General features: G+C 38.9%; 1 protein-coding gene across 1 annotated transcript in view; it reads left to right on the top strand.

Moving 5' to 3' along the window:
• Nucleotides 1–12,313, top strand: part of LOC309551844 (pecanex-like protein 2) — a 256,799-nt gene that overhangs the window by 31,696 nt on the left and 212,790 nt on the right. The window contains exons 6-7 of the mRNA XM_082252546.1: nt 3,279–3,384; nt 8,625–8,761. Coding sequence (XP_082108672.1) covers nt 3,279–3,384; nt 8,625–8,761 — 243 coding nt within the window. The remainder of the gene's footprint in view (nt 1–3,278; nt 3,385–8,624; nt 8,762–12,313) is intronic.

Here is a 12,313-nt window from a genome sequence, read left to right as displayed (position 1 = left end):
CAGCATACATCAAGAGAAATAACTTCACCACTAACAATAGTACATGACTTTATTTTAGTTGGAATCACATTTGTTACTTTAGCTAGCCACAAAATGTACCTACTCCTGTCCGTAGCCTACTCTACCCCCAAGCTTTAACTAATTTTATCTACCCTGAGAAAGGCATGAATATGATGAACCATTCGAGTCTAACCACCAATACTTTAATATTATTTGTTTATTTATTTTTGTTAGGGTGTTAATATTACTACTACTAGTACTAATAATAATAATATTAATAAATGAATAAATACATGTAAAATAAATAGAAAAATAAAAATATTTGAAAATAAATAATAAATAAATACAATAAATGAGTACTAAGTAATAATAAATAAATAAATACCCCTAACCTTAACCCCTAACCCTTAAAAATAATATTAATAAAAAAAAACAATAAATAAACACCCTAACACAAAATAAATAAATAAATAATTATTATTATTATTGTTATTATTATTATTAACAATAATAATAATAATAATAATAATAATAATAATAAAAAAAATATTTTTTTTTTGTTCAGGTTTGGATGTTTATAATTATTATCAATATTAATAATAATAATAATAATTTGTTAAATATTTTTCAAGGTTAGGGTTTAGGGGTTAAGGGTTAGTTATTTATTTGTTTATTACATATTATACATTTATTTTTCTTATTTTTATGATAATTTTTAGTTATTTGTCTATTTATTTAACCTTTATTTATTTATATAAAATTACTTTTTGTTTTTTTTAGCAAAAAATCACATAAAAACAAGCAACAAAACAAGCAAAAGCACACAAAAATGTGCAAATTGTGTGTTTCTATTAATTTCTATGGGAATAAAAACGTGCAAATCTGCCCAATTGTAATTACAAAAAAGCTCCAGAACTTATTTGAGCTTCAGGCATTTAGCTTCAAGCTTCAAAATGCTGAGGTGTGAATGGGGCCTAAAGCCTTACAAAGTGATACAGTTTAAGTTTATGTTGCACCATCCCCAAGGGTGGATGTGACCACCAAAATACAATCTCTATTTTCTCAAGTAACACGTGTTTTTCACATAAGTGCTGCTTCTTTCCCCAAACAAGAAAATGGAAATGTAGAAGCAGCTTTGAGACATTTAATGCAGCTTAGATCGAGGTCAGCTCCAGGTCAAATGCACCTGTCAGTGAACTTCTTAAGCTGATCTCAAATTTAATGAAAATTCAATTAAAGAAAAGTAGCATTTGCCCAGTTCTGCCCTGAAATGACTCCTGCTAACCCCAGTAGCCTACCATTGTGTTCACACAGTGTCATAGGGGTCAATTCACTAAGAGTTAAATGACAGCAAATAAAATGCGGTAAAATAATGCATGCAGTAAATTAGTTGTGAAAGTTCAATTGACTAAGAATTTAGCATTAAATAACTAATTTGGTATTTTTTCGATTGTTCGGTAACTACCGCATTTTCTCACGCAGTAATTTATCGCACGTGTCGATGGTTAAGGGTTGTTTAAAGTTATTTCCTTCTACCATTTTACTTTTTAACATGTTTGTTATTTTTCTTTTGCAAAAAAAATATTTTTTAATCTAACATTTTTTACAGTAATCTGTATTTGGAGGCATTGAAATTTTAACTACCTTTATGTCTCCTGATGTTTGGTAATCCAAGCTCCTTTATTAAATCCATCATGCCATACATTCATAAATACGTGTTTTTTTTGTAAATGTATGGCCTACTAGAGTTGTTGAAAGTGCTTTTTTGTGTGTTTTTGGCCCAATTCTGCCGATGAATAAATAAATAGTCCCGCGCAATTAAAGTGCTCCCAATACAAAAATGAATAAATAAATAAATAGTGAATATATGAGTATTAAACAAATAAATAAATTAATATATATATATATATATATATATATATATATATATATATATATATGACATATATATATATATAAACATAAATATCAAATTGTCACAAATACCAAGGTGTTAAAAAACATGCAAAACAGTGATCAAAAATAGTGAATAAATACGTGTAACCACTGCATTAATATAATTAAGTCAGAGTGTTTCAAAACCATCTGGTAAACAATATACACTCATGTAAAGTGACAATAGTGCTGAGAACGATCTCCTCCGTGATCGATTAAATAATACACTTCCCAGTGAAAATGTGATCAAAAGAACAGTTCACTTCAAATGTGATAAAATGTGTGACAAAGCGAATCCTCCGTGGTGAATCACGCGTTATGGTTGACAAATGCCATTGTTGCACTTTTGGAAACGTTTACTTTAAATTTTTTTTTTTTTAAGTTCTTGATGTTAAATTTTAGCTGATGTCTGCATTTAATTTGCAATGCATGTCATACCTTTTTGATTTAATAAAAAAATAAATAAAATACTTGTGTACTCGTGATGTATAATAATGCTACATTTTTGCGTGTCCACTGTTGGTGGAATAGCGTCAACTTCCTGTGGTACCTCTGTGGGTGGAATTAAACCCCTCTCTAAGGGTAGTATTGTACCCCTTTCTGTGGGTGGAATAGTACCCATTCCTGTGGGTGGAATTAAGCTCCTTTCTGTGGGTCTTCTGTGGGTTGAATTAGGCTCTCGTGGGTGGAATGCCCCTTTCCGAGGGTTTGAATAGACCTCTCATTCTGATACCGCACTGGTTACTGCCACCAAAAGGGTGATGTTAAATTTATCACCTTTTTATAGTTCCTGTTTCGTTTGTGAATTGGACTTAACAGATTACCGCATGATTTTTTTTTTTTGCGTTGTTTACCACAAAATAATTTTTTTCTTCTTTAATGAATTGGACTTTATTTACCGCATGCAATAATTTATGCAGATGAGTATCATGATAACCTTACCACATGTGGTTAAGCTTTGTGAATTGACCCCATAGTCACAAATTTGATTACGTAATTATGCTTTTAATATGTTAACAGTATTGAGATTACAGGGTCCCAATCAGTAAATATCGTGATCATGAACCTACTTTTATAACCACCTCAATCAGGCATGGTCTGCTGGAAAGATCACATAGGCTGCAGCCTGTGGGGTACAGGTGTGTGGGAGGAGGAAAAGCCCCCTTCCAATTATCATAATGCTGTAAAAGTTAGCTCGCCAAGTAACTGCATGCAAAATACTCATATGTTATTTTTGTGTGGCATGGAGACAAAGATCTCTGGCAATTACCATTGTATAAAGTGGCTCAGAGAATAAGGAAAGTAGGGTACAAACACTAAAACTATTTTTTTTTATATTTTAGACCTTATTAAAGACCATTTTCCAGAAAAAACAAGGCTTTCTGAGATTTTAGAAGAGAATAACAAGCCAGCAGGGGAAAACGGTCATTTGTGGCAGGAGCAACCATGGTAAGTAGCTGGCATTCTAAACATATTTTAAAGTATATGTCCAGGTAAAATCTGTGTATTTCGGATTCAATAGAACTTCCTTTAATGCTCACTTTTTTTTTTTTTTTTTTCATAAATTTGTTAATGCTCACTTTTTTTAAACAAAACTGAGTGCTCTGTTATCATTAGATTTTCCAAAATGCTCCTTTCTATAAAATTTACTTTTGGAGGGCTGACAATGCTGCACACGCACTTCTTTGCAGCAGGATTGCCACACTCCCCCCAACCTCCTCTTTGTAATGCCTCCCCATGGGCAAGTAGTTTCTTGTCTTCCACAGGCCTCAAATGAGAGCCTACTCTAGGAGGGCTTTTCTCCCAGTTACATGTCTGCCATAAGTGCCCACCCACCAGTTCTGCAAAAAGATAAGGAACCCGAGGCTAAGTGATCACGTGACTGCAATAAAAAAAAAAAAACTGCACAGAGCTATCCATGTACCTAACAAACATGTTTATAGGCCTTGCCTATACATTAAAGGATGAGTTTACGTTTAGTAACATATTCATGTTACAACCATATTCAAGGAGTAACATGTTACTAAATCAGCAGCTGCACACCCTGTTTCCCGATCCCTCATTGTGACAGCAAGCGGGGGATCCTCTCTCCGTACCCATTGTCACAATTTAAAAACAGCGGGTCTGTTTGGGACCCCACCCACACAGCCGTGTCATTCTTTTAAAGCTATCTGTAAATGAATGAACTACAAGTCCTGTCTTCCACAGCAGAAGATGTCTTGTAGTTCTCAATGAACTGTGAGGGCACTAGTGAGTGCTTTTGTAGTTCATTCATTCTTCCTGCTCATTAGTACCTGTTTGCCCATATGAGAGAGAGGGCAGGATCCTGAACATGCACTTTTTACCTGAAAAAAAAAGTGCATTTAATATTTTTGTTTTAAAAGGTGAAAATTAGGAACATGTTACAACCATATTTAAGGAATAGCTTGTAACATTTTACTAAAGCAGCAGCTCAACACCCTGTTCCTTGATCCCTCCCATTGTGACAGCGGACAGGAGATCCTCTCCCTATACCCGCTGTAACAATTTAAAAACAGGGCCTCTGTGGGTTACTCCGGCCACACAGCCGTGTCCATTCATTTACAGCTATCTATGAATGAATGAACTACAAGCCTGTCGGCACAGCAGATGTCTTGTAGTTCTCAATGAACTGTGAGTGCTTTTGTATTTCATTTATTCTTCCTTCTCTTCAGTGCCTGTATGCCTGTATGAGTGCAGGATCCTGAAAATGCACTTTTTTACCTGAAAAAAAAATGTGCATTTATTATTTTTGTTTTAAAAAGGTGAAATTTAGGAATGTGTTACAACCATATTCAAGGAGTAACATGTAACATTTTACTGAAGCAGCAACTCCACACCCTGTTCCCCCTATCCCCCATTGTGACAGCGGATGGGAGATCATCTCCCCATACCCGCTGTCACAATTTAAAAACAGCACGTTTGTGCGGGACTCCGCCCACACAGCCGTGTCATTAATTTACAGCTATCTGTGAATGAATGTACTATAAGTCCTGTGGGCACAGCAGGTGTCTTGTAGTTCTCATTGAACTGTGAGTGCTTTTGTAGTTCATTTATTCTTCCTGCTTCTCAGTACCTGTATGCCTGTATAAGTGCAGGATTCTGAAAATGCACTTTTTTATCTGGAAAAAAAAAAAAAACTTTGTGAACTTTAACTTTATACCATAACACTTGGTAAATTTTAAAAAACAATTATGTTAGAAAAATCTACCTGCCCTTCATATTTATACAGGTATTTCTCAGTTGTTACTTCTATTTGTATCTCTAGAGTGAATGCTAATTACTTATTGTCCTACCTCTAAGTTACAACTAGAAACTAAATATTTATAAATTGAATTAAGAATTTTAGCATAGAAAGGAGATATTTTATCTGTATAATGCATTTTGTTGTATTTTCAACCAGGGTTAATTAAACAATATTCAGACTTATTGTGACTTTTTGTGCTTCCATATAATTCCATCTGACTAATATCTGTACATCTTTCATTACAATCAAAACCTGTGGGAAAACGGAACCTATGCAACTGTCTTCTGTAGAGGGAAGCAACATTTTTTCCATAATGTTTCTTCGGTTAAAGGTGTAATAAGGCCACATTGGGAAAAATAGCAATGCATGGGCAAATCTCAGTGCTTTTCACTAGTTTTTTATCCAGGCATTGTTGCATTAGCAGCTCACCCCACTCCCTTTTTGTTAGTAAGCTGGTGATCCGAGAACCCCTGTTTGTGATACAGCTGAGCTATTCTAAAACACACCCACTGTAGACTCTTTGTTGGCTCCTACACACATAAGGCCTCACATGAAAAAAAGTTTATAACGCAAAGACGTTTTTCATAAGCACCAATGAGGTTCAAGAGTGCCATTAAGGTTTGAATACAATCAGCAAAGAGAGAAGGTTAGACAACATAGCTTTTAGGAAGTACATTCCCAGTGACTCTTTAATGAGCTTTTGCTGCAGTTCATTACAAAGATTAAGGCGAAATTGAACTTCCGATTTTAGCATAGATGCAGCTTTGCTGGATAGCATTAATAGCTCAATATTTGTCTTTACTTGCTGCCTAAACTTGCTCTTTAAAATGTACCTGTTGGCTGATTGCTCTTTTCATGAGCGAATTACATTAATTTGTTAACCCCATCTACAGGTCAACAGGGTCTACCACACCTCCCCCCTTTCCCATTCACTTTTTTTTCTAAATCCCCTATCTGACCCCTTTTTTTGAGTCTGTAATCACGTTATGATTGGTAATCCAGAGATGCGATTTGTAGCTATGCCATTCAATCCCCTCTTCATGTCATTATCATGCCTCTACAGTCATGAAGCCCAAAAAGACCTAGCTACTTGAGAGCCAATAGCCAGTAACATGAACCTTAAAGAAAGACTCACTCACTCTGCTGTCGAAGAAGATAAGATATGGGTGTGACCACAGATTTAGGGATTTTGGGCTTTTAGATTTTTTTTAAATTTACTGCAATTATTAATAAGACAACGATAAAGTGTTATAGTGCTCGGTTCACACTGCTGTGACTTCTGAGACCCCAAGTTGCGTGACATGTGAAATCCCATGTTAGTCAATGAGAGCTGTCTTAATTAGCACTACTGAAGTCACTCGGACTTTAGAAAAGGTTCCGGTACTACTTCAAGGTGACTTCTATCATACTTGTGCCCATAGACTTTAATGGAAGTCGGATCCTCATCTAAATTTATGTGATTTAGATCTGACATTACAGGAAGATTACCCAGGCATTCCCTGAAGTTGCTTCAAGGTCGCTTCAAAGTTGCTTCAAAGTTGCACTCAAGTCACACTGAAGTCGCCTGGCAAAGTCGCATAACTTTTATGTCGTGGTATTGTAAACCTAGCCTAAATGAGTGTGTGTTAAGTGAGGAGCTTTACCTTTTCATCTTGAGCATGCGCCAAAACACATTACTTCGAAGGGAAAAAAAAGAGACTTTTTATTCTTTCTAAAAGATAATTCATTTTTTTTTATGACCCATGCAAGAGATTAGGCGTATGATGTCTTGTGCATCATATCGCACATGCACAATACAACATTGCATCAATCAGTATAAAAAAATTACTTTTATGGAGAACTCGCAGTTAAAAACAAGATCGCTCTGAAGGCACTGGTGATGTTGTCTTCTTAGGAGGCATCTATGCAGTGGGCGCTACGCCACCATTGCCTTCAGGGGAACCAGAAAAAAAGAAAGTAAGTAAACGAAAAAAAACTTTTAAAAAAACAAATATTAGATAATTTCCCATCAGCATAGCTGCATGCTGATGTAAACTTTATTGTAAGTTTCGAAAAAAAGAACCTTGGGTGTTTTTTGCTGCAAGACATTTTGTTCAGGGTTAAGCACTTAATTAGCTTTCCTCCTGGAACCCCTAGCTGGGGCAATTCGCGCACATCCCCTAATCAAGGGATTCCAGTTTGACTCCAACTCGCATTTAATCAACCTATTTGCGAATGATGTTGTTCTCCTCCTGACGGATCCACTCCTATCTCTCCAGCATGCCCACAAGATCTTAACAGACTTTAGTAATATCTCTTACTGTGACGTCAACTACACGAAATTCCTTATTTTAGATTTGGGAGTACTAAAGACCATCAGGAAAAAGCTTCAGCTTTACTCGTTAAATCTGAGTTATTCTTACATCCTGGAGGGGGGAAGGGGGTTGAGCCGAGCACCAGGTATAGTTTTTAAGAGTACTTTTGGTCCTTCTTCTTGAGAAACTAAATAACTAGCAAGGTACTAGATGCACCATTGTTTTACTGCAGCTGTTAGCTGGCCAGGGTTGCTTATTGCTTAAAATAATGCTAATCATGTAGGAACACAGCTGGGAAGGTCGGTTTCAAGGTTGCAAAAACACATTTATTTCTGGTGTGTAATTCTTTATTTTCTTGTAGATTAATTTAGGGCTCTTTCACACGGGCGTTCAGTTTTTTTTTGCCTGATCAGGTCCTTTTTTTTTTTTTTTGAAACGGACACGGATGAAACTTGTGTCATCCGGTCCGTCTGTCCGTTTTTCATCCCATCCGTTTGCGGATAAAAAACGGACATAATGTATCTCTATGTAAATACGGATGTCAGCGGATGACACCACTGACATCCGTTTTTGCGTCCGTTCCGTTTTTTGAATGGAAGAAAAAATAGGTTTCTCTTCCGTTCCAAAAAACTGAACTGAACGGAAAGGACGAAAAACGGATGTCAGCGGAAACGGACATACGGAACGCCCGTGTGAAAGAGCCCTTAGATAAGAAATTAAAAAATTAAAGCTCTGGCACTTTTTTTTTTTTTTTGGAAAAAAAGTGGACATTGCCTTTTATGTTTACCCATAACATCTACATGGGGTAGAGGACTGGACTTTAAAATGTACATCCTAGGTGGTTCAGTGGTAGGTATATTTTCTGATTTTTACTTTTGTGTAATAACCTATTCTAGAAAATGTTCTTTTTCTTGTTTTTTTTAATCTGCCCAGAACACAGCTTTTATACAGTGAAATGAAAGCTGCTTGGTTTCTGTAGGGTATTGTAGTTTATACATTGTCATTGCTTGACATTTCCCTACTGAATGAATACTCATGTGTGTAAAATTTCTACTAAATTACAATATATGTTGGATCAATTGTACTGTAGATATATATTAGTAGGGCTCTAAATTACATTCAAATTTTAGTTGCCAGGTCAATGAAAATGGTAAAGCCATATATAAAGTAATTCATACTTCACAACAAGATACCTCCGTTTTGCAAGTTATATGTGGATTGGAAACTTCATTGCAAGATGACGCACATATTCATACACAGGACAGTGGTGAGTTGTTAAACTTTTCCATTTATAATGTATACCAACAGCGCATGTCAAAAGGGAGGCTTGATGCGGAGAGAGAGTAGAGAGGTCATAATGACACAGGAAGCCTTTAACTAAAATATTACTTGTTGGGTGGACTGAACAGACCAGAAGACATGTACATTAGACATAGAGACTGAGGCTGGTAAGGGGAATTCTAATATTGAGATCAAGAAGTATGTACGTTATTTATACTGTGTATGACTTTGAAGACAATGTAAAAACATGTAACACTGTGCATTGATACTGAGAATACACACTTGTATTTGTCCACAAGATGGCAGTGTTAAGCACCGTTACTTGCAACTGCCGCATCTTAAGTTAAAGGGGGCCCCCTATCGCAGACCTACTGTTATTGTCTGGATTGTCGCAAAAGGACTGGTGAGAGGGTCGCTGACTCACCCACCATTACTGTCATTTAAGTTAATAACCCTTGCTGCCAGCCAGGCCTGCTGCATTCCACAACAGTGGCCTGACATCAGAGTCAAATGCACTACCATACCCTTATTGCTTTAAGCTGACATTCCTACTTTGCCACTGTGGTCACTGCAAGCAGGTTGCTGGGTTGAGTTAACCCTTTGTTTTCTGATATGCAGAACCTTGTCCTTACAGCAGCATCCATTTCTGTTCAAGCAATTTAAAAGAGTGTGATTTTGCAGCTTAAGTTCAAATCAATCTCCTAAAAGGGAAACATGCCTATTACACCCCCCCCCCCCCAGAGAGACTATTATCTACAACTCAAAACTCAACTCAACTTCTAAAGTGAGTCTTGCCCACAATTCAAAATTTTCAAGTGATCACTCCCAACAGGTTCACGTTTTAAAGTGAACTGTGCCAGTCACTTTGCCTCTTAAAGAGAATCATTCTGCTTCTTTCACATCTTAAAGGGACTGCACATTGTACTGCACACCAGTCATAGGGCCCCAACTAAGCTGGCAGAATCAACCTTTCATATTTTTTATATTCAGGGACTGTCTTTGTAGAAGTGCTGGTGTGCAGCAGGTGTATCAGATTCTCCTCTGGGATTGAAGACTAGACTCTCCTTACTGATGGCCTAGAAGTGATCTAACATATTTATCCTTCTTGATATCCTTACACGTCACACTTGGGGACTGATCTCCCAGTCAGAGGGCTATTGTTTATACCCTGTCAGGAACCATAAACCAAGTGGAGACAGAAAATGCAATTAAAATCACACCTTTAATAAAATAGCAAAAAATAACACCGTTCAGGAACCTAGTAAAAAACAAAAGCCAGGGTTTGGATGCCAGAGTGGGTAATCAGAGGAGCCAGGGTCAGGAACACTGGAGATCATAGACCATGCAAAGGCATGGAAGAAATTAGCAAAACTGTTTAAATAGCCAAATGGGCTGTCTTGTAGGCTGGACTAATGAAGTAGTGGTAAACAGGTGGATCACTGTGGAAACAACGAGTGGCTGGTAATTAACTGACAGCTGAGCAGCCTCTGTGCACTGAAAGAAAAAAGCTGCTCTTAAGTAGCAGGAGCCCAGCCCTGACATACCCTCAGTTCTACAGGACATAGGTGGCCATACTTCAAAGGTTACTTTAACATACTGTATTATTCTTGTGTTGATTTACTGTACTTATTAGGCAAATAAAGTGTACTTACACCCGCGCAAAGAAACCAAATTAAATAAAACCAACAAATGAATAACAAATAGATGAAAGAGAGGTGCTTGTTGTCATCAGACCCAACCAAGTCCAAATATGTAATAAATAATGTTCCAAGGATATATTCAATACCTGACTGCGTATAAATCCTAAAAGTAGAAACTCAATGTTTTTCCCTTTAAAATACAAACACAAAGGGGGGCGTGGCCGGATGTGATCGAGGCTAGTCGTGCTTCTGAGGAGCTCCCGCAGTATCCTGCTAATTACCCTGTTTGGGGCTATCCTCCTGCCTTTCTGCGGGTCACCTATTGTGGGGAAGTCCAGCTGCACCTCGGGGATGCCCACTTCGGCTTCAAAGCCGCAGCGTGAGCAACAATCCGGACGGAGGCAGACTCGCTCCACTCGCGGCCCGGGCCGGGGCTCCGCCTCCGCCATCTTGGATTCGTCATCCGTCCCTCAGCGTGCTTCTGGAGCGGGCGCGAAAATGGATGCGGCGCAGCAGGGAGCGGGTTCTTCTCCGGCTGTACAGGTACCTGTCCCCTTTCCCTCTACACCGCTGCAGGAGCAGGACCAGCGAGCCATCACGGCCCCCATCCTGGCTGCAATTGACAGTAGCAAAGCGGCGCTCATGGTCAAGATAGACCACCTTGCCTCTGAATGCACATTAATCAGGCATGACTTGGACAAAATGAGGGGCCGCATTACAACAGCGGAGGAGCGCATTTCCGAGGTGGAAGATAGTACTCACTCCCATGCCTCACAGTTGGCGGACCTACAGAACCTGGTCAAATCCCTGCAACATAGAGCTGATGACGCAGAGGACCGCCAGCGCCGCAAAAATGTCCGGGTGGTGGGACTCCCTGAAGGGGCAGAGGGGACTAGGCCGGCCATCTTTGCTGAACAGTTCTTTAAACAGCTCCTGTCCCTTTCGGATCTCCCGCCTACCTATGTGGTTGAGCGAGCCCACCGGGTTCCGATGGGTGCCCGACCACCCGGAGCTCCGCCGAGGCCTTTCCTGGTTAAGTTCCTGAATTATAGGGATCGGGACATGCTGCTATCGGAGGCCAGGAAGCACCAGGATCTGCACTTTGAAAATACCCGGATCATGCTTTTCCCTGACTTTTCTGCGGAAACCCAGAGGAAACGTCGTTCGTTCACGGAGGTGCGCAAACGACTCAGGGATAAGGAGATTAAGTACAGCATGATGTATCCCAGTCGGCTCAGGATCCAATACAATGGCGCAGTTAAATTTTATGAAACGCCGCAAGAGGTTTCTGACTGGCTGGATGGTCTGCGCTGAAGTGCCGCTTCCTTTACCTGCTTATTCCCCCTCCTGGATTATGCATGTGGTTCTATGCTGGCCGCATGATGGGCCTGTGCCATCTCTCTGGTGCGATACCCTTCCCCTTCTGTTTCCTGCAATGCCCCTTGGCTGCCCTGTTGGTTCCGGGGGCTCCTCTGGAGTCTTTTCTATTGTCATCACCTAAAGAGACTGCCGGACTTTGATCGCATTTGACACTCGTCCACAGTTCCAGATGTTGGGGAGTTCTGGGCTTAAGCCTCATACCGGCTGGATGGTTACTAGTTTTTTTTTTTTTTTTTTTGTTGCTGGTATAAGGGCATTGGGAATGTTTTGTTGGCAACTCGACCCTCTAACGTTTCAGCCTCAGTGGTCTTGGATCCTTTTGCTGCTACTTGCTCTCAGTTCACAACGCTATTTTTGGTGGAACATTTCTTTTTCTGAATCCCTGCTGACATTTTTTATTGATGCCCATGGCTGATGCAGTACGCTTCCTCTCATGGAATGTGAGAGGTCTGAACAATAAATATAAACGGGCCAGTGTATTTCAATGTTTGAAACAGGCGAAACCGCATGTCGTCCTC

Source organism: Pelophylax lessonae, assembly GCF_965119305.1.
Source record: "Pelophylax lessonae genome assembly, chromosome: 3".
Taxonomy (NCBI): Eukaryota; Metazoa; Chordata; class Amphibia; order Anura; family Ranidae; genus Pelophylax; species Pelophylax lessonae.
This window is presented reverse-complemented; position numbering and strand designations above follow the sequence as displayed.